This window comes from Siphateles boraxobius, unplaced genomic scaffold (genome assembly GCF_051911475.1).
Source record: "Siphateles boraxobius isolate OS27281-9 unplaced genomic scaffold, OSU_SipBor_1 20, whole genome shotgun sequence".
Classification (NCBI taxonomy): Eukaryota; Metazoa; Chordata; class Actinopteri; order Cypriniformes; family Leuciscidae; genus Siphateles; species Siphateles boraxobius.
Window position 1 is genome coordinate 11,275,860 of NW_027508811.1, and position 27,764 is coordinate 11,303,623.

Sequence of the window (27,764 nt, forward strand, 5' to 3'; positions counted from 1 at the left end):
TTCTCATAATGTGAGGCTAGTTGTCACCTTTTTCTGATTATTTGACCATATCATATGCAATAGACACTTTCATCTGATTTCCGTTAATAGCACAGTCAAAAAATAATTAGGAATATTAGTTTTACCTCTCATTTCTCCTTGCCTACGAGAAAACTTACAGCAAGTAAAAATGGCACAGTTTACCCCTCTCCTATTTCACTAGCAAATTTGAAAAAATCTGAAAATCACAGGTTAAAATGTCGTCAGTTGATGAGGTTGACCTTTTTTTACACTAATTATTTGTTGCTATTCCATAATTTGTGTGTCTTATGGGTGATAAATCCATTTCATCATTTTAAAATGTATATTTGGTATACGCAGTTTAATTCAGTTGCCTGTACGCCAGAGAACTTACCCAGACAGCACGGCGCAAAGCAAACTTTCCTCTGGATTCATTTCAGATATATGCTACAGACTAATTATATCTTCATAATGGAAAGATAATTAACATAGCTAATGATCAAGTTAAGTTTATTACACATTCACCAACAGCCTAAAATGAAGCTGACATTATGTTATGTTATCATCAAAGGTGGTCTTTTTCTGTGGAAAGTAATTAAAATGGAAATCAGTGTGATGTTAATTGCAGAGGGGATGCTGTTTAATGTGCTGCTCGTACAAGGCCAATAAGTTTGCTGTTTGGGTAAATGGAGTAATTAATGCTATATATTACTTATGATTCTCTAAATAAAAGAATATGATTAGGCGATGATTCAGTGTTTATCTGTCAACACAGGGCCGTAATTACTCCTGTGAACTCCTTTGTAACACTTCTTAATCCCGCCATCCATTTGGCACACACAAATGCACAATTTCCCATTTTTCTAGTTTTATAACTTGTCACTATATTTTATAACTTTTCTCCCAAATTGCATTTTTCCTCATTTTTTTGTTGGATTTTTCTCATTAAGCTATGGCATGCAAAGCTGCATTGAGTATGTAGGTGAAACAAGTGGACTGAGTAAAATTACAAATCAAATAACTATTTTATTGCTTTCCCAGTGAATTAATAGCATGTTTGTAGATGTTTTGAGATGGTGTTTTCCTGTTTCCGTGCAGAAATCCTTTTTGCACTGTGCCTATAAAAAAAGTAGTATTATTTGTTAATATTTTACCACAGATGATCTAATTTTCTGATTTTCACATAAAAATAACAAAACATTTCTACAAACACTCAAAATGTATTGTTTGCACAGCTACAAACTCGTCCATTTTAACTCGTATAAGTAGTATTAAACCGAAGCACCAAAAAGCCAAATTAAGTCCACTGTGATTTTAAAGCTGTAAGTCAACAAAACACAAAATAATCCGAGATGATTTTTATTCATCTTAGTTTTATCTTGTGCCTTCTTAACTCATACTTATCTCAGTTTGAGCTCTAACAGTGCTGGATTCAGTGCTCCTCTAGTCTCTGAACTGCAGTCAGTGTGGCTATTGGGCGGCTCCGAGAGGACACCACTGTGATGATTGGTTTAATGAGCCTTTAAGTAAATCTGGATATGAGCAGGTCGGTGGTGAAGTACACAGGCTTCCTGAAGGGCTAATGCCTATCAGTATAATAAATCAGCAGGACACAGAGCATGGCGCAGGGCCAGCAGCCACCTCACACTGTGCTTATATTATACTTTAAGTTAATTAGAACACACTGAGGACTATTGGAGACAGCTTTATTGTATGGTTAAATAGCCACTAGCTTGTTTTTCCCACATGAATGCAATTTGCGAAATGTTATTGTAACTGTGTGGAAACCTAATAGCTACAGAGGACCGTTTACATACATATAACTGTCTGCTTGTTATAATGTACCTTCATGTGTGTGCCTGTTGTGTGTGTTTGTTTCATTAGGGGTTCTTGCTGGACATGGAAACACACTGGCAAACTTGTGAGACCATATTTGATAGCATGTTGAGGAGTTACACACAGGTTGGTTTTTTTTTTTACACTTATACAGTACCTTTAATGCTGTGCCCCAGGAATCCTACATTTCATTCTTTTACTTTTATGTTTTGTGTAGATGAGTCATAGTGAGAATGATCGTATGGCCGTTCAGTGGTTAAGAATAGAGGAAGACCTGCTCAGAGAGAGGGGTCTCTTCGGCCCTGGTCCAGGAGTCTTCCTCAAAAGAGGCTGGGTGCAGAACACCGCAGAAGGCCGCAACCGCACACGATCCCGAATTCGCAGAAAGCAGTTACGTCGATCCAAAAAGGTGAACTATTGCTGTCATGCCAAAGAATAATCATATGTGAATGGAAAATCTTAATAGCATAATTCTTGGCAGTAAATTAAAATAAAGATCAAATGCAGGTTTAATATTAATATTTATTTTTTTATTATTATTTTATAGTGTTTTTCCTACCACTGTTAAATAATCAAGTCAAGTCAAGTCATCATCATTTATATAGCGCTTTTAACAATGTAGATTGTTTCAAAGCAGCTTTACAGAGATAAACATATAATTTAAGGTAACAGATTGAATTATTAATTCGTTACATGTTGATTAATCATCAAATTCAGGTTTTATTTTTGTATTATTTTAATTTATATAATAATAATTATAATAAGTATTTTATTAGTATTTTTCCTAAAGTACTATCACTGTTGAATAATGTTGCTTGGAAAATGATTTGTCTTCTGTATGATTTTCAGTTCTATACTGTTAAATAAATAAATATATAATTTTTTAAATAAATATTTATTTACTTATTTGTATATTTATTTATTTTAAATAGATGCCAACACTGACTTCGGGCCTTATTCAGAAGAATTTCTCTGAAGAAAGCAAAGGAGCTGTTGAAGTTGTTGAGGCTGATTCAGGTATTATATTTTTCATGTCATTTTTATGATCAATTTTAAAACATGTTTTATATTGTACTCCAAAAGCTGAATCTGCACATCTCTTTAAGTGCATATATTGAATGTGTGTCCCAGACCCCAGGATTCTGTGTGAGGCAGGCCGGGAGGTTGATGAGGAGCCTGGTTTAGATTGTGAGCATTTGACCTTTTTCCCTGTGCTGAACGACAATTCACTTCTGCCCGAGGACATCTCAGATCAGTGCATGGACACTCAGCTCATACTGAAGGAGCTGGAACCCTCTGAAGAGGTGAGAATTATCATATATTCAACTGGAGACACATTCCTTTGGTATGAAAAAAACTAAACATTCCTAAGCTTAAGTGTGGACAGCTGTAGTGTGTGTTTTGAGCTTGACAGCGCTCTTCAGCATTAACAGGGCAGAGAGTGGCTGACAGAAGTATTAATAAGGAACTGTAGGGGGTGATGTCTGCTGTGTTGTATTCATTCAGTAGGTGGTGTGTCCTGCTGTGCTGCGTGTCTGCCGAATTGCCCTCTCCATACTTATTAATACAGAAATGCAAACGCTTGACGCGGCCTACTCCTCAATTCTAGAGGCAATGTGATGACAGTAATTTACAGGCACCATGTCCTCAGAGGCTTAGCTCAAACAGGAAATAACTTCACAGATGCAATCTTACGAGTTGTTAATTATTGCTTTTATACAGAGCCGAGGTGTGGGGGTTAGTGCATATGCTGACATTTTTAGCTGTGTTGCTCATGTGGGCAATGTAAGATTGAATCTAGCTCATTTAATTTCCCAATCCTTCTCCTATACCCATCATTTCCTGTTCTCTCATAACTATTCCTATCAATAGGTGCAACAAAAATTGTTGTTGATGTTGTTTAATAAATTCTGATTAACTATATAATAATACTTTTTTTATTTTAATTTTGGCTTTTTTGGCACCTATTATAGGAATAGGTGATTTTTTTTAATAATATTTTTACACCTTTTTTACTTTAAATGACTACAATTCTTATTTCTCTTTAGAAATGGTATTACAAAGTATTGTTTATGTCTAAAGCTCATTCTAGATGTAACATTAGATGTGGCTGGGCTAAGCTTTCATTATTACATACCACTTTTATTGTGTTTGTGTGTGTGTGTGTGTGTGTGTGTGTGTGTGTGTGTGTGTGTGTGTGTGTGTGTGTGTGTGTGTGTGTGTGTGTGTGTGTGTGTGTGTGTGTGTGTGTGTGTGTGTGTGTGTGTGTGTGTGTGTGTTCTTTCTAATGTGAACTACCACAGAACACTCTTAAAAACATTCTGTAGCAGGGCGTAATAAGCTGTTGCTGTAAATCACCAAGACCTGACAGAATTAGGACCGACTCAGGTCAGGGCTGATTCTGTTTTTTAAAGCTCTGTCTGAAACCAAAACCCCACCAGGTGGACCATATATTTAAACAGGACCTTAATCAATTAGTGTGTTGGTATTGTTGCTGTGTCATTGATTAATTCTGGTAATAAACAGTGGGGCCCTCTCTCTGCTCTGGTGAGGGGGCGCTTGCGTGGAGAGGAGGCTCTGATTTGATTTGTATTAATTGTGGAGCGGCTGGCAGTACGGCTGGACCCCATATGTTTCGGGGACGCGGATCCCCGGAGCCCAGAGTCCCGGTGACTCAGGGCTGAGGCCAGGTGCAGCTGCTTGGTGTGAAATGAAGGGAGACAATACAATTAGCCGTGCATAATCGAGAGGTTTCGTGCGAACTCCGCCTGCGGAGGATTGGCCCTATTTCACAAACACCCCAACCATTCAGCATCTTGCCTTTTTCTCACTTTAATTTTTGTCTTTTCACCATGTTGTTTAGATAATGAAGTGGTAACAGTGATCAATCAAGGCCAGGGTGGCGCTTCTTTGACACCTTAGCCCCAGGGCACAATTCAAACGTCAGGCTGCAGTGACACTTCTTACAACTGTTGAAAACTTGGACTGACATTGTGTTTACTCATCCATTGATTTTGGCAGCATGTAAAACAAATTACAGCTTTATTTTAGACAGTTCAATGCACAAGACGGATTCCTGTTTAAGCTACTTGATACACATGCTGTCTGCTGTAATGTGTCCATACTTCAGGTCAAAGCCAAACACTGCGTGGTGGTCGTCAGTGGTCACGTGGTGACTGAAGGAGTGCTGTTGTTTGGTAAAGCTGACCTCTACATATGTGAGGGCTTCACGTTGACCTCCACGGGAGATGTGTGCTGTAGAATCCATCATCAGACCAAGTAAAGCAACTGTTTTCTTTCAGCATTTACATACATACATACATACATACACACTACCATTCAAAAGTTTGGGGTCAGTAAGTAGTAAAAACGGTAATATTGTAAAATAATCGAACAACCCTTTTCTATTCTATAATCAAGTTTATTTATGTGTTGGCAAAGCTGAATATTCAGCAGCCATTTCTCCAGTCTTCTGTGTCACATGATCTTTCTTAATCATTTTAATATGCTGATTGATTTATGCTGATCTATTTTAAAAAAGGTTGTGCTGCTTAATACTTTTGTGGGAATCAGAATAAAAAAAAATCAGTAATCTTTGAGTGTAAAGTTTAAAAGAACACCATTTTTTTTAATATATAAATCTTTTGCAACATCATAAACGTCTTAAATGTCACTTATTATCTATTAAATGCATACTTGCCGAGTAAAAGTATTAATTTAAAAAAAATTAAAACATCTTTATCTTTATTATTAAAGTATGATAAATGAGAAGGTTAACATTAATTTGACTGAGATAGAGCAGCTTTATTTATGTTTTGTTTATAGATACAACAGTATCTTACATTTTCTGTGCTTATTATAGTGTGAGAGACTCATATATTAGCAACATGATGAATAAAGAGAAAAACTCAGTGAGCCAGAGCTGCAAACGCTGGTTATATGATGACATCAAAGAGGCCAATTTCATGCGCTTTCTGCTTGAGGTGAGATTCACAGCGTCCATAGTTATTTCTGTTGTTAAATATATTTATTTTATAGCCCAAATCCTGTACCTTTGTTACAGAATTTCATACATACAGTAGTTGGTCTTAGCATGCATGCCTGTGTTGTCCAGTGCAGTTATTAGCCATTATGTTTAATTTTTGTAGTTTGTAAATGTTTTTTGGTTTTATTTCTCGATGTTTAGGACAACGCTCTGGAAATATTCTTAAAGAACGGAACTTCGGTGTTCCTGGTATTCTTCAACAATGACCATATCAGTGCATATAAGAGGTAAAGCGATATAGTGCTTGTGTTTTAGGCAGGTAAAGAACTGTGTGTGAGGTGACAGACTAAATTGATTTATCTTGATTTTTTTTTTCTCTCTCTCTTTCTCTTTGTCCTGCTTTCCAGGCTATGCTCTGTGGTCTCCTCATTAAAGGGAAGGGGAGAGACTGTACTTAATGTGAGGTGAGTGTCAAAAGCATCTACCAGTTCTTGCAGACAGCAGCCTCTTCAGTTGGAGAGACTGTGATGCTTTTATATTGAAACAGAGTTTTGTGGTTTCAAAGTTTCCAGAAAAGACATTCTCATATGTCTGTGGTTAAATATTGACAGGAAGACTCTCAATCCCCTCAACAATATCCGGGCATTACACGGAAACTACAATTACTGCATCTTCAGCACTTTCTGCCAATTAAAACAGCCTCAGTAACTTTTCGAAGTCATAAGCTGCCAATAGTCACGGTTTTATAGTTTTTAATTGTCTGCTAGGGAGCCTTAAGTTTTCTACCTATTTGTTATTTCAGATGTTGTTTTGTTTCAAATTACCATTCCTTAACTCACCATTTCAATTTCTGCTCAATTTAGTTTTATTATGTTTAGTTCCACTGATTTTTTGACACGATGAAGAGGGAATGGACTTAATATAAGTACCGTTTCTCATTTTTTACCGAGACTGTACAGATTACAGATCAAAGGACCCCTTGGTGGATAGAGAGATGGAGCATATGGTGAAAAAGTGTTGCATTTTTAAACCTGGCCTATAAAAACATTTTTACTTGTGACAATTAATGGATTTACATATTTAATTAATCATGAATAATGTACAGATTCATACATTGGTACATTACATTTGAATTCTATTTAATTTAGGAGGCACAATGAAACAGCTACTGTTGCTGAACCTTCTAAACTTGTTATATAATAAACTTAAATTTGTCGTAGTTTAGTTTGACACATTTTAATTTTTTTTCCCCACACAAATAAGTTTGAGATCAAACAATAATCGGTAGACCCCCTTGCAAAACCTGCAGTTTATTTAGTAACATTTCAGGAGTAGATTCAAATGTTAAAACAGCCATTATGTATTAAGATTGTTAATAAAAAACAATCTATTGGTGTCTCCGGCAGGTCTGTCATGTTCTCTGTGAAAACTTGGAGGTGAGGTAGTAGTCTTTTGCCGCCAATTTTCTTGAATACCTCGAGCTAACGAGTTTGGCGAGATCAGCCCTGAAAAATTAATCTTCCTTTGCGACCTGTCAAGCAGCTTTTTCCTTCTGCTCCTCTCTTGACAAGGATTGCACAAATCTCCTTCTCTCAACAAATACAGACTTCCCGTCATCTTTACAGACTCAGAGTCTTTGCCGTCTTGCTGTGTGTAGGCCACAGGATTGCGTTTGGTGTTTAACTTTGTCAGGTTGGGCAGCACGTGAATGCATTCAGGTACCTGTGTTAGCAAGTTATCAAAAAGTCCCAGCTCTGTCAGGTTTGTCAGGGCAGCCAAGGTGGGCGGTAGTGCGTTCAGACGATTCATTCCCAAGTTCAGAACCTGGAGGTTTCTCAGATTTCCTATCTGAGGCGACAAGCCAGCAGAGTCCAGGTTGTTGTTACAGAGGTTGAGGTGGACTAGAGATCCCAGGAGTCCGATGCTATCAGGCAGTTGTTCGATTTGGTTGCTGTGAAGGTCTAACCAACGCAGTCTAGTCAGCTGGCTAATGAATTCTGGGATTGCTTTCAATTGGTTCCGGCTCAGGTCAAGTTCTTCTATGTTTCTTAGCTTTAGAAGGCATTTGGGAAATGTGGTGATGCCTATGTTGCTCAGATCAAGTCGTAGTTTGCCATCTGGAGTTACTCTGAGAGCATTTTTGGCCATTTTCAATGTTATCTTCGTACCTTTGGCTCCACTTGCTCTCTTCCCTTTAGCCATGGAGCTGTACAAACACAGATTAATGGTTAAACGCTTTTGAAGCCTCAATTTGATTAAGTCTTAACTCAAGTCATGTAATTATTATCTCAGGACCTCGTAGCTTTAAACATGTATGACTTAATGACGGGACAGTTTAGTTGTTTGCATAGGGAAAGAGGTATCATGTATGCCCACAGGCAGTATCGGGGGGCGAGGAGGTGTCGGGCCATTTGGGGAATGAGAGGGGTGTAATGTTTACAACCCCGATTCACTCACCCAACTCACCCTAAAGGGAAAATTTAGGATAATGTCATTCTCTAATTAAGGCTAATACCAGATAACAGTGGGTACGGCAAGCGCCCAAAAGATATTCTGGAAAAAGCTGTTTGTGTTCCATCTGATTGATCCAGGGCGGCGCTAGCAGTCCGTGTGACTGTGTGAATATAGTCAAATCAGTACTTTGATAAATGACACTGGTAAGAGATTTAAACTCGCTCCCTTCATATCTTCCCATTAAAAAGGAGGAGTGTCTGCATTGTAAGCCCTTTGGCGACTCATTAATCACATTGGTAGATGGGCTAATACGGTTCATCCTGTTTCTATTAGACCTTTTGTTTTTGAATCCATTGCATCCGAGAGGTGCAATTACACAGAGCTGACCATCGGCGTGATCCGTCTTCATGTTGTTTGTGATTCGCTGATTCTGATCCCTCCAAACAGAGAGAAAATTGGACGGTGCTGCTGTTTTCGTGACATATGGATTATAATAGATGCCACGACTACATGATTTAAGACCAGACATCATTTGTAACCAAAATATACTTTCAAATTGATGAATATGTTTTTGAAAACGTCTCTAACAATTGTTTAGTCTTTTAGAGTATTCAAAATGAACATTAATAAAAAATTAATTGTTTTGAATGTTGTACTAATGATATAACATACTTGCTTCACTAAAACAGATAAGAGTACAGTCAGACACTTTCTCATTTTTATTTTTGTTTTAAAATATGATTCAAATTACTAATATGAAATGACTTTTTTTTTGTAATAGAAAAAATATATAAACACTGTGATAGATTTAAGATTCAGTGTCTAACTTTGCCAGTTGTGCCACTAGTTGTACCTACAGTAGGTTCAGTCCGTAGGCACATTTTGTAAGCATATTTTTATAGGTTTATCCTTAACCATAACACGTTTTTTCATTTAAGCTTCACAAGAATTTCGGAAAGGCTAAAAGGATTAAAGGTAAAAGGGTTACGCCAAAGGGTGTAAAACCAGCTATTTTTACCCAGGATTCATTTCATCCCCTTTCTGGTGTGAAGGAAGACTTAAATACGTTTTTCTTACTCACAGTTTTTCAATGAGGTCCACAACCGGATTGCTTGAGAATCAAGGGAGGATCTTCAGACTGTAGTCCAAAAAGAAGCTTTGTCCTGTTTAACTTTTGTTACCAAGCAACACTTGCGTGGGGGTGCCAAGAGTTTTATTGTCCTGTGACCGGAGCGCACACAAAAGGAAGGCGAGAAAGAAGTGTTGTACCATTTGTGTGTGTGTGTGTGTACAGTCCCTCAGATTACATTTCCAGAATGTTCTTTGAAGTCCGGGACGTTAATAGTTTCACCCATTAACCACAATTGAACTTGGTATTTTCTTCTCTTTCTCTCTTTTTCTTTCTTTCTTTCTTTCTTTACATATGGGAATAAATGGTGAAAGGGTTTCAATAGTTGTGGTGTAAATCTGATCATCAGCATGCATGCATGACAAATCAGCTTTGATATTGCATGTTTGGGTTGCTTGTTGTAAGAGCCACACTTAATAACGCGTAATCTTGTAATTCAGTAATACTGTATGTGTGAAGGGGCAGCCAAACTATCAAGGAAAAATATTTTAATAATGTGTTACAGTCATTTTCAAAAACCTATAGATGGCACTATTTACTCCTTTAAAGGAGGGACGGACCTGACAGAAAAAAATCAAAACCCTTATTTCCACAAGAATGTACATGTTTCTATTGCCCTGTGTCTGGTGAGAGATGTACCTCCTTGGTTTAAAACCATAAGCTCTTTTTATTCCTTAACTTGTTGCTGTGCAACTATAGTAGACTTGGTTCAGATGACTAGTTCTGAATCGCAATAGGTCAAATAAAATATATATTTTTAAATATAGATGTCAAATTCTTCAAAATAAAATATTTGAATAATATATTTGTCTTTGAACACTTCTTTGCTGTGTTCATACAGAAGGACGGCAGCGGTTGAGAAGACGGCCCTAATTAAATGGCAGGTTGGAGCCTTCAGTTAATTTTACCATTATTAACCATCATTTGTGATAAACATCCTGCATCCTGCAAATTGATTGAATGCAGTAATAGAAACATAAGCTCTCTGCAAATGTAATTTTACATTTAATCCAAAATGAATACTTTTTTTGTTGTACTTTCTTCTCTTTTTGACACCATTTATCTTTTTTTTTCATAGAGGGGAGAAATAAGCAACTTTGAATACCTTATGCATCTAAACACGCTTGCTGGACGGACATACAACGACTTGATGCAATATCCTGTTTTTCCGTGGATCATTGCTGATTATGAATCAGTGGTAAAATTAACATGCATCCAAACTTGAAACTTTTGAGAAATTTCAAGGACTTTTTTTGATGCTGAAAATTCTTGTTTGTTTGATGATTAGTCTCTGGATCTGTCCTGTCCTGCTACATTCAGAGATCTGTCCAAACCAATGGGAGCTCAAACTGAGAAGAGAAAAGCAAAGTTCTTTCAGAGATTCCTTGAAGTGGAAAATAATGATGGTAAAGAATATTTTTTTTCACATGCACCTGTTTTAATGCTACTATTCTGTAACTGAGACCTTTCACTCATACAGTAGCTTAACTTGATGAAATTTGTTGGCTTCACCTGCAGATATAGAAGCCCATAAGTGTTTTTTGTTTGTTTTCTTCCACACATCCCCAACCTCCCCCCCGCCCCATTCCCCCCGCCCCATTCCCCCCCCCTCCCCCGCAGGTGATCTGTCGGCTCAGTGTCATTACTGCACACACTATTCCTCAGCCATCATAGTGGCCTCTTACCTGGTGAGGATGGAGCCTTTCTCCCAGACCTTCATCCAGCTGCAGGTAAACATCTCACCTGTGACCAGACTCAAACACCGCTACTGTTGTTACAGGGCACACAGTGCTACAGAAACTGAAATTAAAAATATGTGTTGGCCTCTTCTTTATCAAATGAAGCACAAAACATGTCTGCATGACAGAACTTTTCCTATAAAATTCAATTTTTCTAAATTGAAGTTACTTGATGAAACAAGCTTGATTGTTTTTGGCCTTGTTTGGGCTTGGGTGCGCTTTTTCTTTCCAAAACTGAATTAGGGTATGATTTTAATATGTATGCAAATAAATTCTTTTGCATCACTTGCTTGCAAAACCGCATTTAGATTTTTAAAGAATATCTCATTTATTCACATGGAACCAATTGATTAAAATAAAATGGCATGCATATTTGATAGCCAGTGTAACGTAATGCAAACATTAGGATAACACTTGAGCAGCTTTCCTCCGTACAGTAATATTCATAATCAGATTTGTGCCACTAACAGTATATTACTTTCATTCAATGAGGGCATTTGCTTTTCCTGCAAATTACATAACTTCTCCAGGGGTTTTCATCAGGACATATAAACTCCCTTGAAAAATAAAAAGCCTGAATCAATTGCTTGAAAATGTCTCGAATCTAAGCAGTTGTTCCTTGACTGTGATTCATATACACACATGGGGTCGTTTTAGTGTTCTCGGCTAGCTGGCAGTGAAACTCCCAGTCTTATGCATTAAACAAACACGTATGACGACGTGTCTTTTTTTTATACTTTATAATTGTCCTTGCTCTGAATCCTTTTCATTGTGCCTCTTTGGTTTCAAATAACATTAGAAAAGTGCTCCCTTTCTAGAGTTTCAAATTTTGTTTTATTTTTATTTTTTGCAGGGTGGAGCGTTTGACGTCCCAGAGCGGATGTTCCACAGCATTCACAACGAGTGGGAATCTGCATCTAAGGACAATATGAGTGATGTTAGGGAGCTAATTCCAGAATTTTTCTACCTTCCAGACTTTCTTGTCAACTCAAACCAATTTGACTTCGGTAATATATCAGTATTAGCTTAACCATTGAATGGAAATGCATTATATATATATATGATTTGAGTCAAAGAAGCTTTTTTGATATTTTATTTGTAAATGACCTGTTTCATAAGTCTGTAAATGTGTTTATTGATAATATAGGTTGCATGCAGGATGGGACGTCATTAGATGATGTGGTTTTGCCACCATGGGCCAAAGGAGACCCACAGGAGTTCATCAGAGTAAACAGAGAGGTCAGTTTCTCTGGCCAAGGCTGTCCATCTAACTTAAAATAGGCCTTTTTTGTGGACCACAAACATCAGAATATCTATTTCTAGTTTAAAGGCTGCAATACTTACTCTCTACTCTCTGTTAGACTAGACATAAGACAACGAAGGCCAGTGCAATCAGAGCACATAACAAGTTTCATGAAAACAAGCATCGGGTTAAACAGTATCAGTGTCACTGCACCATTCATAATCCAGCTAAACTTGGCAATAGTTAAATAATTTTTGTTGCTGCTTTATTTTTTGCCTTTCCTGAGATAATAAGCACTTGTTGAGTTCATCAAGGAAGCCCCATTACTCTGTTTAACGCCATTGTAATTAGAAGATAACAGGCCCAATTCAGCGCAAGTACAATATCTGCACTCTCCTATAACTCCATTACACAAGCCTGCTGGTTATTGGAATGAATGCTTTCTTTCTCACTACGTTATGCCTGCAGGCATATAAGGGCCAGGCTTTATCAGTTCCCAATCTACAGAGCAATATTTGTATCATTTCCAGATAGTATAAAATGAGCTATTCTGTCCGCTCGCCTTCCTTCATATGCAAATGAAGGGCAATATAGGGATCTTCCACAATTTAGTGCTTGTGACTTAGAGCTGCTTTGATTATACTTGTTATTTTAAGTGTTTTTTCTTTTTTTTTTGGCTTTTGTGTATATGTTTGTTATGTTTAGGCTCTTTAACCAATTCTAAAATAAGTTATTTTTCCAATATTTTTCAAAATATAAGTATTATCATGGAATAGCAATACAAACTTTTGGAATATAATTTTTATATCAGATTGTTCGAACCGTAATCAGTCGCCCGGATGGAATAATATCCTTTTAAAATGCATTATTGTGCAATCTCTTTGACCTGAAATGTGTAAGTTTTTCCACTGCTACAGAAATAAAGGTTACGGCATCACTGATAGTGTTTTAGACCCATCCAGATCTGCTGACTGACTGAGTTTGCACTCTCTGCAGGCTCTTGAGAGCGATTACGTGAGTGCACGCCTGCATCTTTGGATTGATCTGATCTTCGGCTACAGACAGCAGGGTTCGCCTGCAGTAGAGGCCCTCAACACCTTTCACCCGTACTTCTACACTGACAAACATGATAGAGCGAGCATGAAGGATCCTGTCGTGAAAAGTACTGTCCTTGGGTATATCAACAACTTTGGCCAAATGCCAAAACAGGTACACCAGTTGGATGATCTATTCCTCTCATTTTTTTTTTTTTGTGGTTGTAAATACAGAATGTAATTTTGAAGCACTTTTCACAGCAATATATATTAGAGATGCATCGATATCATATTTCTGGCCAATACTGAAAAGCCCATAATTATTTCATGTTATGGCTGATAACCGGTACATCTTAAAATTCAGTTTTGACTAAATAAATTTAAAAAAAAGATTTTTTATTTAAGTGGTATAAGTGAATTTAAGCACTAACATTTAACATTAAACACTAACACTTAACATTAACACTCGCCGACCTGTCAAATGCGGGTGGCTTTACGCAGTGGCGTGTAATACATACATTTTTCAATTGTAGTCTTTTAAAAAGGCATCTGAAATAAGGGCAATGTAGTGCTATAGTATAGATTTTTCGATACATATCGGTACTAAAATATCTGAAATGCCTTCAATACTCATTTTCTGCAGAATAGATGCACGATACTAGCTGCGCTTTCGCGCTCTCTTGTCTTTCCTACAGCGAGTTGACGCACCTGCCTCCCCTCACACAATCGTTTCATTTACTTTGTATGAATATTGTTGTTACAGGGCTTGAGTTTCAGCATGGGATTTAACTCACTCCCGCAGATTTTATGCTCGCACCCAAAGTGTGTGCACATAAAGCCACCTCTCAGTACTAGATTTAGTTATTTTTCACTTTTATTGCACGTAAACAGACAAATACACACAAAATAACATCAAAATACCGGTCTTGGCGAATATTCACGTAAACTCAGTTATGTATTAAGTGAACGTAAACAGTTAAGAAAGAAAACACAACTGTCTCTTATGTTTGGTATGGTGGTGGCCAAAAGGGTGATCTTGATGGACTGGAAGTCCATTGTACCACCCAGCTTTCATAAATGGCTGGCTGAAATGGTTGCTGCCCTCAAGCTCGAAAGGATTCGGTTTTCTAAAGCTGATGCCTCTAAAAAATGTGATAAAGTCTGGGGCCCCTTCCTTAAGTATCTTTCTAAGAGGTGAAATATGTTTGGGCATATATGTAATATGGATGACTTATCTCTTTTATTTCTTCACTCCGTTGTCAAAGTATTATTATTTATTTTTATTTTTCTAAAGTTTGATTAAGTGATTTAAAGTGTAATTTCCTTCTCTCTTTCTGGTGCGGGGGATGGGGGTGTTTCTTTAATTTTATTTTATGTATAACATTTTTTTTGTAAACATTTTGTGAGACTTGGATATGTTTTGTGTTTTATAAAAAACTGCTATAAATAAAATGTAAAAAAAAGAAAGAAAAAAAAGAAAAAAGAAAGAAAACACATGTGTAAACGTAAATATTGAAAATATCTTTATGGCAGTTTTTCCCCATGGTAGTGATGTCAAAATTGTGGCCAGTGACAATGCTGAGTGCGCTAGTTACTTTGGAAAAACAAAAAAAGTTAATGTCAAGCCCTGATTATAATGTACAGTATGATATATATATATTTTTGAGATGTGCTAAATATCACATTTAAAGGGGTGGTTGATTGCGATTTCACTTTTTACATTTTAAATGGTGTGTAATGTTGCTGTTGGTGCATGAACAGTATCTGCAAAGTTGCTGCACCGAAAGTTCAACGTAAGCAGAGATATCGTCTTTTAAAAATCAGGAAGTTTAATGCCTACAAAAACGACTCGAATGGGACTACAACGATACCTCCCGGGTTTTATACGTAACTAACCCATAATCAACCCTCCCTCCGGAATATGCAAAAAAGGGGGCGTGACCATGCCGTCGAAAGTGTGTTATTTTCACCCAGCTGTCAGGTCTTCTGTGTTCGGGCTTCCTACAGACGCTGTAGTTTGTCAATGGCTACAATTTATGTTTGATTATGTTCCTGAAAATTACAATCGTAATTTAGCTCTCTGTGCTGCGCATTTTACGGAAGACAACTTCCAGAATCTCCACAAATTCAATGCCGGATTCAACTGTTACTAAAACATGAAGCAGTTCCAACTTTAAAACCAGAGGCAGTAGTTGTTGGGCCACAACCTGTAAGTAAGACCTAATAATTTTAAATGTATTTGCATGTATAATTTCAGACGTAATGTTTTAGTTTTATCAAGGACGTAAACGAATGCTAGCGCTGACTTTAGTAGCTGCTTAGTTACGTGTACAAACATTTTGGACCTGAATTTGTAATTTTATTTACTAATTTTGTAAATGTATTTTCCATGTATACTTTGACATAATTTTTCGATTTGATCAAGAACGTAAACCAATGCCAACGCTGTTTGTTTATAGTAGCCAGTTAGTTCGATGCTATTTTGTGTGTGTAAAACAAACGTGTACACCTAAAGAAAACGATACACTGAGTAAACTAAGTTTTGTGAATAGATAAACGGTTGTTCATTATATCGATAAAACAATAACTTTAAAAAACGGTATTACTCTGTCATTTATTCAGTTATATTAAATGTTTAATCAGGTGAAAACCATATCTCAAAAGCTATAAGCAGCAGTAGCATTTTCAAGTAACAGCGTATTGAAATTCTTATATAATAATAGTAGTATAGAAAAGAATATAATAGAATAATAATAATAAAATCGACCATTCAGAAACGTTTTGTAAGAGCCGTGGGGAGGTTCTGCTTGACTCTCTTCATTGCCTCTTTCTGGGTCTGATTCTGGCTCAAACTGATACGGCAGTAGGCTATTGACACTATTTACATTTGACCGGAGCACATGCAGCTTTCGCCTGTAAAGGTAATGGGCGTGAAGTTTCCGGACTACGTGCACTACGCAGTTTAGCCAATTACAACACACCGGCCCAACTAACCAATCTGAGCCCATTGCCTGTTTCTGAGGGAGTGGTTTCATAGAATCAGGAAGTCAACCGGTCGTTCAACTGACAGAGGAGAAAGCGGCTTACAATAAAGGTGAAATTTATGAAAAATAAAGCTTTTTAAAAAAAAACACACACTTAGACATGTTATATTGCACCCCATAAACACAATCATGCAAAGAAAAAAAGCAGTAAACCACCCCTTTAACAGTGTTAATTTTTAAAAATAGTAATAAATGTATAACAAAGTGAGCATTAGATGACACCAAAGGTAATCTAAAATATGTGAAATGCACAATTAAATATCTAATATCGACAGATAAAAGAAAATCTCTAATAAAGGCCAATAACCAATATAGTTCCAAAATATCATGCATGCCTAATACAGGTCCTTCTCAAAAAATTAGCATATTGTGATAAAGTTCATTATTTTCCACAATGTAATGATAAAAATTAAACTTTCATATATTTCAGATTCATTGCACACCAACTGAAATATTTCAGGTCTTTTATTGTTTTAATACTGATGATTTTGGCATACAGCTCATGAAAACCCAAAATTCCTATCTCAAAAAATTGGCATATCATGAAAAGGGTCTCTAAACGATCTATTAACCTAATCATCTGAATCAACTAATTAACTCTAAACACCTGCAAAAGATTCCTGAGGCTTTTAAAAACTCTCTTAAAAACTTAATTGCTTTTAAATCACTCATGATATATTACCATCAAATATAGGATTCAGTCTTTTTAAATCTTCTAACTTGTTTTCTTTTAATTAGAACAGGTTTTGTATTTATTGTTGGAACTAATTAATCGCAGGCCTCAGATCAATGAGACCTACGGTCAATCAGTTTGAAAAAGACACCACAAGTGTAACAGTGTCAGGGGTTGATTAATATACACTGCCTTGAACTAAAACCTACCGATTTTTAGTCAAAAAAAGACATTAACTAGCATTTTTGAGGAAAAGAAAATCCTGGTCAAAATGACCAGAACACAACCATAGAGTTAAACGCTTTTTTCTTAAATGAGATGATTTATTCTGGTACTGCTTGTTAAATTCCATACTGAAAGAAGTTTTATGCTTGCAGCTCTTCACAAAACCACACCCTAGCCGCACATCTTACAAGGGTTCTGCTGCGAAAGAGCCATCGGTATCCAGTCAGATAACCCCCTTTTTCTTTAAACTGGACAAGCTCAAGACCTCCACCCAGGCAATAAAAGGTACATTCCCTTTTTAAAATGAACATTCTCTGCTGTGCGGTCGAGACCCCCCATTTAATCATTCATAGTCACCTTGTTATTTTATTCCATTCCTCAATTATTTTTTACAAGATGGGGCCACGTCTACAGGGAGCAATAGGAGCCGCGAGGCAGAAGATGCTGGCTAGACTTTTCACAGGCTAATTTTCTCAGTCATAGCTCAGCTCGGCTCCATTCAGCTCCTGCTATTTGTTAGGCCGCTCTTGATGATACAGCCACTGAGGCTTATTTAATAATCTGAATATCCCAAAAGGATCTCTCTTAGAAAATTAGATGATTTTCTTTCACTGTGTTTCCATCTCTCTCGCTCTATTGTCTCTCACTCAATATCTTGTTCTCATATCAGGCGTTACTTTATCATACTGATCAGTAAATCCAACAAGGAAAGATTTAAAGGGCATCTTGAGACAGATTTGCAATAGTCTCATGCTTCATTATGATTTCTGTTTCTGTTGTACTGTCAGTGAGCGAGGAGATTGACTGTGTCCTCGGATACAGTATGTAGGTCATTTTAAATCAGAATACTCCTTCCTCTTGACCACACATTTTTTTTTGTACTTTTATCCTTAAACCCGAGACATCGTTCCGATTTAATAAAAATTTCCCAAATGCCTGATTCAAAAATTCTAGATAGATCAATACAATAACAGTCTAAAAAGGTGGCTGACAAAAAATCATGGTCATTTCAACATCAAGATATTTGTGTAAATATTTAATCTATACAAAGAGTTCCAAAAAGTCTTAAAACCACCTGAACACCACTTAATATTAATTAATATCAACTTTTTTTATTGTAATAGCAAGTTTTCCAATATTTTTAGTCTTCATTTAGTGTTTTGATTTTATTTAAATAGTTTTCATGACATATTACTTTTAACAATAGTTTTGTGACAAATTAAAGCACAAATAAAATGAACTCATGTATTATAATTAACTACATTTTTATATATATACACTCCCTTTCAAAAGTTTGGCGTCAGTCTTTTTCTTTTTAAAGAAGTTAAGTTTTATTCAGCAAGTCTGCATTAATTTGATCAAAAGTGACAGTAAAAAATGTTACAAAAGATCTTATTCCAAATAAATGCTGTTCTTTTGAACTGTGTGCATTAAAGAATACAACATTGACAATAATAAGAAATGTTTCTTGAGCACCAAATCAGCATATTAAAATGATTTCTGAAGGATCATGTAACACTGAAGACTATAAAGCTGATATTTTCTGTTGTTTCTCTTCTTAGAGCTCTCGCTGGGGCCTGTTGGTCAAATAGTGTGTAGAGAGAAGGATGTATTGGTCGTGGAAAAAAACAAACTTCTCATCCCTCCACATTGGAACACATACTTCTGCTGGGGATCTTATGACCAGACCTGCTCTTTTGGGAGCTACACAGCCGAAAAGGTTTGCTTTTATAGTTTCTCTAGATCCATAAATAAACCAAAGTGACGGCCCTGCTTGTAATGTTTTCCTATTGTGTAACTGAATTATTGTTTATAATTTAACAAGGTTTGATAGCTTTATTGCCTGTGCTGCAGAGCTTTGCCGTGTTTGAGAGCCTGTCGGACTGGGGAGAGGCTGTGTGTGCTGCCTGTCCCAACAGCAGCACCATCATCACGGCCGGGACCAGCACTGTAGTGTGTGTGTGGGACGTCTCCATTAGCAAGGACAAACTCAAACACATGATACTCAAACAGGTCATTAAGAGCCATGTTCATGCTTAGGTGTCACAAAGCATGTTTTTGCATTTTTTTTTAATAAATGTTCTGTTGTTTTCCATCCTAGATCTTGTACGGTCACACAGACACAGTGACATGTCTGGTAGCATCAGAAGCGCATAGCGTGATTATTAGCGGCTCGCTTGACAAGACCTGCATCCTGTGGGACCTGGAGGACCTCAGCTACATCACACAGTTACCAGAACATTCCTCTGCCGTGTCTGCCCTGGCTATTAATGACCTGACCGTGAGTACCCTCCAGCAAAAACATACGTCAGCCTGAGGTCAGCCTGCATTTTACCTTCCAAATCTCTCTCCATCCATCTCACTCCCGCACATTTAATTTGGTTAGGGCCGTTTGGCTCGTGTTGCGTCTGGATGACACATTTATACCGGTTCATTTCCACCCGCAGAGTGGTTTCTGCAACTCCCTTCAGCCAGCTGTGTGAAGGAAAGGGTGGGCACATCCTTCCCTTCAGACCTGCTTTAACGCTTAAACCCCGTTACACAGTGTGAAACATACCTGCTATTAAAAACACAAGAGACAAGTATTGATGTATGATTTCAAAACAGCAAATTGAAAGTATTTAAGATCATTTAACCATGTGTAATTATTTCTTCATACATTTTAAGACAATTTAACCATGTGTTATTTTTTCTTCATACATTTTAAAATGTCCAAATAGGTTTTTGGGCCAGTGTAAATATCAGAGTGGTTTGGCTTAAATGAAATAAATTACTTTGAAATTTAAATAAAATTCCTTGTAGCACACAGGATGCAGAATTGCAATTTGATGTAAATAGCATTTCAATTAATTTAAATTTAAATAAATTAATGCAACTGTCATTTTTAACTAAAAAAAAACATTTGTCAAGACAAGCTTTGAAGGTCGGATTGTTTGAAAGTTTAAAATATAGTTTAGAGTCTGTAAGATTTTCATATTTTTTTGAAAGAACTTTCTTATGTTCACCAAGGCTGTGTTTTTCTATCAAAACTAAGGTAAAAACTAATATGGTGGAAATATTTGAATTTAAAATGGTTTTCTATTTTAATACATTTTAAAATGATTTATTCCTGTGATGGCAAAGCTGAATTTTCAGCATCTTTACTCCAGTCTTCAGTGTCACAAGATCCTTCAGAAATCATTCTAATATGCTGGTTTTATGCTCAAGAAACATTTGTTATTATGGTTGAAAATAGTTGTGCTGCTTAATATTTTTGTGAAAACCATGTTACTTTTTTTGAGGATTATTTAATAAAAAGAAAGTTCAAAAGAACAGCATTTATTTTAAAAAAAAAATGCGACAATGTAAAAGTCCTTACTGTCACTTTTGATCAATTTATTACATCCTTGGCGAATAAAAGTATTAATTTATTTTAAAAACCCCTAAACTTTGGAACAGTAGTGTAGATGGATGGATAGATAGATCATTGCCTGATATGTGCATCTTTAATGGCCTTTCTGTCTCTCTCAGGGTGAGATTGTGTCATGTGCAGGGACCCATTTGTACCTGTGGACCATGAAGGGGCAGCTGCTGGCATCCGTAAACCCTTCCTGTTGGCCTGAAGGAAACATTCTGTGCTGCTGTTTCACACAGAAGTACGAGTGGGACTCTCGCAACGTGATCATCACCGGCAGCGCCGATGGCATCGTCCGGGTACGGGCAGATCCTCAGAACGGGCCTTTTTTTAATGCTCCTCCGAAGGCTCTGACTGAAAGATGATGGGGCGTAGCGAACTTTATAATGAGAGCGTTTAAATGAGAAGTCTTCTCCAAAGACTACACCTTTGTGTTTAAGCAATAAATCTTTCCTGTAGCGTTTTCTGCTTAATAGTCAGGTAATATAGCTGAAAAAATATTAAAATATGGTAACTGGGATATTGAAATGGGGCTCACAGGCTTGGCTGAGAAGTCCCACTGAAGCATTAATAGTTACATGTGCTCAGTTTAGATGAGGTAAGAGCAGTTATTAAATCAAAATGCTTCTTAAATTAGGCATCAATTGGAGCCTGGACCTGCGACATCAATGGCCGGCAGATTTGATTTATGAATATAGCTTCAATTGTATTCGATTTTTTTCCCCCTTTTTTTTTTCATTAACCGTGTGGTTCTGTTCCAGATATGGAAGACTGAATATACTAGAGTACAATTACCTGGACATGAGGAGTGCTCTGTGTCTCAAGGGCATGTTTTGTCGTCAGCTCCTGGGGAAGCAGGTAACACTAATACACTTCACTTTAAGAGCAGAATTGAACAAGAGCGTGAATATTCGCTTTTGCTCTCGCCTCCGGCCACAAGAGCGGTATAACCCACAAGCTTTCTTAATGGCCAGCAAGAAATAACAGGAGCTCGCTCAGAATATTGGAAAACAATGTACTTTGTGACGTCACGAGAATCGTTATTTTCTAATACACAAGTAATGTTTGAAATTAAATAGCCAGACCAAATACTAGACATCCTTCAAAAATGCCGTAAAAATCGGATTACGTTTGTTCTTAAGTGTGATAGTACAGACACTCAGCCGGAGGTTCGGTTTTGAGCGATCCACAAGAAAAGTTCATAATGATCTACTGTTTTGTGCGACGCATTAGGGCTAGCTGCGAGGAATTATGGGGCAAAGTTATTAAACATACAGCCTGTAAACACTGATGAGCAATTTTGCTGATGTAGGCATGCAATTTAGAAAGCAATAATAACCAAATCCAATTTGGTACACATTGGTTACAGCACAGCGTCAGCGCGTGTAAGTATCAACACGTTTAAATTAAATTGGGGGAACTCGTTGTAACAGTGAAGGCTTTATATTAGATGTATTTCTCTCAATTTAGCAACATGCTGACCATAAATAATCTCTCTCATATCTCACTCTTGCTTTTGCTTTTCTTAGACAGCAGCTCGTGGGAGTGGGAAAGACACCTGGTGCTCTGTCGAGAGTTAAACCGCAACCAGGCCATCTCTCGGCGACGCTGCAAAAATAACCCTGCAATCACGGCTCTGAGCATATCCAGGTATTGACGAAAGCCCGGTCTCTCGGACCAAAATATGGTCTGAAAGCACTCCTTTTTGAAATGATTCAGTGCAGGATTAAAGTCACTGTTCTTCTGAAGATATCATTTGAATGTGATTTCAGAACGCATGGCACGCTGCTGGTAGGTGATGCCTGGGGCAGGGTGTACAGCTGGTCCTGCGAGAGCTAGGATCAATCAATCCTCCGTCAGTCAGCGTTAAAGTCGGCAGTAACTGCAGCTGAATGCCAGCGGAGAGTCCAGCTTAAGAGCTGCCTATGTATGCACTTTGCTCTCACCACTTCCAGCCGGACTGCTGACTTCAGGAGACCCACTCTGGGTCTGGTGAATTACAGGGATGACGCATTCTTTCTTGGACTGGGTGAGGCTCGCTGGCCAGGGCCGGAAACACAACACTGCTTATTTAAGAAATGAAAGATGATGCCATCTAAAAAAAAATAAAAAATCAGGCCCATTTGGTGTATCGGTTTTATTACGCAGTATCTCTCTTTCTCTTGCTGGACTTAGAAATCCAAAGTAATGTTTATTTTATAAACACCGGTATGCTGGAGTTTCAAAGCTATTCGCTTGTGTGCCATTTCAGATTTTTGTTTAAAATTACACTGGTGGACATACTGAATGGATATGTGTACTTTGTAAAGCAGCAGTTATTGATAGGGCTGAATCAACCCTCTTCAGCCAATTAGAGTCAGAGTTTCCACTGGCGATGTGCCCCAGGTTCCCGTCATCGAGGGTGTGGATTTGTAAAGCTGCATTTACACGCATTCCTTGATCTGGGGAATTCTGAAATAAATGCCACAAAATTATGGCATATAAGAAACAACAGTGATATGCTGTTTTAACCGTGTAAAGTATTATTATTGCTAACCATAGACTGTATAGTTGCTAACACTTTCCATTTTTATATATTTTTAAAATGTTCGAATGTGCTAATTAGGTGTTCAATAAACATTTCTAATCAATGTTGGAAACAGTTGTGCTGCTTAATTTTTTTCACAAAATTGTGATACATTTTATTTTAAATTCTGTTATTAATAGAATGTGTGAAAGAACAGAATTTATTTGACTTTTGATCAATTTTGATAAAATTAAAAAAAAACGGACCCAAACTTATACAATTTAAAGATTTTTACAGAATTGAACTGTGGAATATTTTGTTTTTGCAGTGTGGTAAAGGACTGGAAGGTAAAATGATTTGTTGTTTGGTTGGGAAAACATGTTTGTACTGTACCTGTTTTTACTCGCCCTCAGTCACAGGCTCAACATGCCAAACCTCATTCCAGCAGTACCAAACTATGCCTTGCTTTGGCAACAACAATTGTTCCTTTTATCATCAGGTTTACAATGTAGAATAAATCTATTTAACCCACTAATGCATATTTAATCTGATTAATTTCTCAGATGTCTTCAAACGCATAAAGTGTAAATGTGTTACATCATCTGCTAAAGATGCCAGGAATATTAATGAATCTTATGATTTGAATAGCATCATTTAGTAATGACCTTGAATGACGCTTCTGTTTGCTTGCAGCCACGATTAATAATAGCCTGTATTTTCTGACATTCTTAATGAATGAGCAAGCATGTTTATTATATAGAAATGTTAGCGAATACAACTTTTCTGTGAATTGTCCGTTTGTACATGTGGTCCCCTGGCAGCATCCAGCAGTTGATGTAATGTTTTCGGTAGTTGGCAGGGCTACTGGAGTAGTTAAATTCATAAAATCAACACAGATGTCCATTAAGTTTAAGAATATGGGTCACTGCATGCAGAACAACAAGCTTTTATTACAAAATTGCAATGTGGACCCTGGAAATGCTTTAAGTATAATTCTTTAATATACTTATATTTTATAATTATATGTTATAAATGTCTTTATCATATTATATTCTGTGTATTAGACTATATTCAAGTTAACTTGTTGAAAAGAACAGGAGAAAAATCTTCTGGTCTTCCGCTGTCCAGATGTGTAACTTTGCTGTGTATTAAGGGTCTCTTTGGCACTGGATCTCTCAAGCAGGCGGACAGAAGGGAAAGAGCTGTGATTACTGGGAACTCCCACCAGGCCACGCTCCACTTCCCTCTCTGGGGAAGAGGGCTAATTGTTGCTCCCCTCCAACCTTTGGAGGCTGTCTTCTCCTAATAGTCATCATTAAGCAGCATGAATAATCCAGTGATGGGGGTCGGGCCATAAAGGAAACAGGGATGGGAATCTGAGATCAACCATTTCATGAGGTTATATCTCCACTGTGATTGGATTTAATGTAATGTATACTTGCTCTCAAAATGCGTAAAATAAAGAAATATTAATGTCCACTGTATTCACTGCAGTAAGATAGCCTACTACTTAAGATGCTGTATACTAGTATACTATGTTTTGTATAAATAGCTTAACGTAATATTTCACAAAGTGTAGCTATATATCAGCCCTTCACTGAGAGACATGAAAATAGTGGTGATTTTAGCGTTTGCTATGGACAAGTAGCCTACAGTGGATATTCGGAAATGCCAGGACCTTTGGATGCCGCGATTGACCAATCAGAATCAGACTAATTTAGCGGCATATTTAATTTTTCACAGGAATGAAAATGAAGCTGAGACCTTCACATTTCCGGGGTTCTCAGAAGTTAAAGTCATAGTTGGGTAAACGTCTATAGCAGAAAATGAAAGACTACATTAAATATATAATGTATAGGCCTAGTGTTCCCATTTACTCAAATAACAAAAAAACCCAAGTGTTTTCACAACTTTCAAAAAGAGTTAATACAATAGAGATATTGATAAAGGCAGTGAGAAGAGAGAAATATTACCCTCACTCCCACAGCCACTGTATTAGAAACACCCCACAGCAGTAACTGGTGTAATTTGATGCAAATGTAATATAATACAAAATTTAGTGTTATAAATGTACATACATTTAAAATAAATAAAAAATTGTAAAATAAAATAAAATAAACTTTGCAGGATACACGATGCTGATCACAGTTAAAACGCGTCATTATACAGCCTGTGAAGGGTCATACCCCATACAGTGGACAAATCAATGGATTGTGTGGAGGATTGGATTTTTTATTATTATTATATAGCCTAACTGACTCACTGTATCTTGCCTATATGTCACTGTGAGGAAAAGAGCGTTGTAAAATCGTTCAGATTCTGCCCTTTTGGAGTTTCTCCGCGAAAGTAGTTCAAGTTCTGGCGTAGCCACGGGTGTGCCAGGGTGTGACGGTGCCACCCACAGTGGCACACCTAAAATAGATGCAGAATTATTTTTTAAAGTTTTAATAAAAACGTTTCCTAAAATTGGACTATTGTTGTTTACCTAAAATATTTGTACATTTAAAATGTATTTTAATTTTTAAATTATTATCGTTAAAAAAAATATCTGCCGACTTTCGGACTGCCAACCAATCCGCAAACAGCCGCTGACTGGTAATAGCCTACGGTTGTGCTGTTGAGGCTCGCGCCTCATGAGGAGAAATAGAAACAATGAGCGCAGTTCACACAAAGAAACTTAATGAACACAGAGCGGTTAAAAAATTAATGTGGAGTTTTCATATTTATAACATATGATATGATACAACATCACAGTGACCAAGAGTGCTGAATACCATCACGATTGAAAATATGACACTGATTTCATATGACAGTTCAATAAACTAATTAATTAATATCAAGTCACTTACATTTTAAACACAATATTGACTGTTTTTGTTCTTTTTGAGCAGCGAAAATAGTTCCAAACAAACATCCCAAGAACCACGGGCGTCAGTTTGGTTTGAAATGTGCTGGGCACAGAGACGCATTTTCAGAAGTGCTGCGCATGGGTACAAATTTGTCAGTGACGTGCGGTGATGTCTTAAAGAGGCTATAGGCACTTAGTTGAAAGCCAGATTACCTGATTTATTGTTTAGGCTAATAATACGTAATAACAGTAAACGTTACGCACACGCGCGGCATATCAAGAAATGTACAAATCAGGATGTAAATCGTGTACTCTCACAGTCTCTCTCTCTCTCTCTCTCTCTCTCGCACGCACCCCCCCCCCCCCCCCCCACACACACACACACACACACACACATACACGCACGCACACACACAAGCGCGGCAAAGGCACACACCGGTAGTTAATGTCCACTCCAGCATCAGAATGCAACCATTCTTAATCCTTATTGCACAGCGTCCAATTATGTTTGTCAGCCAGCAAAAGTAAAAATCACACACTGCTCAATTGAATATGAAGGCAAATGGCTTGCATTGATTCAACCACATTCATCAATTCAATATTAAGTCCAAAATAGTTTTTTACTCACCAATCGGTAGATTATTTGTACATAAAATCCATCCGTCGCTCTTTCCTCGTGAAGACGTCGATTAACATCTTTTCTTTCATACCAGTCTGTTTGAAACGATCGGGCAATTTTTGGGCCCTTTTGCTGCACTAGTCCATAATGCTGGGTGTACACCAAAGGATTTTCACAGTCCCAGACTAAAGACCGGCAGTCTTTAGGAATCTTACTGGAGTCTCCCGTTGTCTCGATCGTTAAATGTGAGGTGATAATCTGCAGTCGGTGACCCGATTTATGCCAGTCTTTCTCTAGTCTTTCATATCAAACATGTTTGATATTATCGCAAGTCTTTAGTCTGAGACTAAAAACTGTGAAACCAAGTCTTTAGATGTGAGCTGATAATCTTATAAAGTCTTTTCTAAATCTTTTCAAAGTCTTTAGGTGTACAGAAAGCATAAGGCTGGCGTACCTCCCTCTTGCTAAGAGTTTGAATTAAAATCGAGCTTGGAAAAATTTCTTAACTCCGTGATGACGGCCGGTGTTGTCATTTTGACTTTGAATTTGGCGGGATTACGCATGTAGGCTAGCTGTGGTGTAATGACCTTAGCTGCGCAAATGTCCAGTAATATCTCGATTTTAATTGGTCCATGTCTGATATGTAACGAGATGATTACTGGCATAACATATTTGCGTCCAAAGGCACAGCAGATTTGTGCTTTTTGCCGTAGGCCTACATGTTGAGGAATGCAGGATCGAAGTGCATGCGCAACTTACAGTAAACAAATGCTAGTAAAAGAAAAATGCTAGTAGACAGTAAAAGCACTGCTTATTCTACCATTTGTTTTTTATGTGATTATGCGTAACTGCCACATGTGTCATCATTACGTCTAAACAATTGGAATAACACACATATTGCATAAAACAAAATAAACAGTAAAAAAACAATTTTGGCAGGGTAGTGCCTAGTTTGCCTACCCAGACCGCACGTCACTGAAACTTGTCAAACTGTGCAGCCTCTCTCTGCTCAACCCGTAAATAAATGCATCGATT

The 27,764-nt window shown here is 37.3% G+C and overlaps 2 protein-coding genes across 6 annotated transcripts in view; one reads left to right on the top strand and one right to left on the bottom strand.

Moving 5' to 3' along the window:
• wdfy4 (WDFY family member 4) overlaps positions 1-23,395 on the top strand; it is a 46,879-nt gene extending 23,484 nt beyond the window's left edge. For 2 of the 5 annotated variants that reach the window (XM_077236741.1, XM_077236743.1), the window contains exons 40-63: positions 1,885-1,962; positions 2,054-2,245; positions 2,769-2,853; positions 2,968-3,140; positions 4,967-5,115; positions 5,699-5,819; positions 6,023-6,108; positions 6,229-6,285; positions 7,228-7,257; positions 10,246-10,288; positions 10,483-10,602; positions 10,693-10,810; positions 11,025-11,134; positions 11,997-12,150; positions 12,291-12,382; positions 13,383-13,595; positions 17,515-17,647; positions 18,925-19,082; positions 19,217-19,375; positions 19,464-19,643; positions 20,873-21,055; positions 21,518-21,614; positions 22,286-22,406; positions 22,529-23,395. In XM_077236741.1, the coding sequence (XP_077092856.1) occupies positions 1,885-1,962; positions 2,054-2,245; positions 2,769-2,853; positions 2,968-3,140; positions 4,967-5,115; positions 5,699-5,819; positions 6,023-6,108; positions 6,229-6,285; positions 7,228-7,257; positions 10,246-10,288; positions 10,483-10,602; positions 10,693-10,810; positions 11,025-11,134; positions 11,997-12,150; positions 12,291-12,382; positions 13,383-13,595; positions 17,515-17,647; positions 18,925-19,082; positions 19,217-19,375; positions 19,464-19,643; positions 20,873-21,055; positions 21,518-21,614; positions 22,286-22,406; positions 22,529-22,595 (2,919 nt within the window). In that variant the 3' untranslated portion in view covers positions 22,596-23,395. Of the gene's footprint in view, positions 1-1,884; positions 1,963-2,053; positions 2,246-2,768; positions 2,854-2,967; positions 3,141-4,966; positions 5,116-5,698; positions 5,820-6,022; positions 6,109-6,228; positions 6,286-7,227; positions 7,258-10,245; positions 10,289-10,482; positions 10,603-10,692; positions 10,811-11,024; positions 11,135-11,996; positions 12,151-12,290; positions 12,383-13,382; positions 13,596-17,514; positions 17,648-18,924; positions 19,083-19,216; positions 19,376-19,463; positions 19,644-20,872; positions 21,056-21,517; positions 21,615-22,285; positions 22,407-22,528 lie in introns of those variants that run through there. The other 3 variants (XM_077236742.1, XM_077236744.1, XM_077236745.1) reach the window with 3 other exon arrangements.
• lrrc18a (leucine rich repeat containing 18a) lies at positions 7,063-8,152 on the bottom strand. Its single transcript, XM_077236746.1, has one exon. The coding sequence runs from the start codon at positions 8,021-8,023 to the stop codon at positions 7,178-7,180; it is 846 nt and encodes a 281-aa protein (XP_077092861.1). The 5' UTR covers positions 8,024-8,152; the 3' UTR covers positions 7,063-7,177.
• Positions 23,396-27,764: the final 4,369 nt, after the last annotated feature.

Bases quoted from the DNA above. Each gene is read 5' to 3' on its own strand.
- lrrc18a (XM_077236746.1), bottom strand. From the start codon at position 8,023: ATGGCTAAAGGGAAGAGAGCAAGTGGAGCCAAAGGTACGAAGATAACA.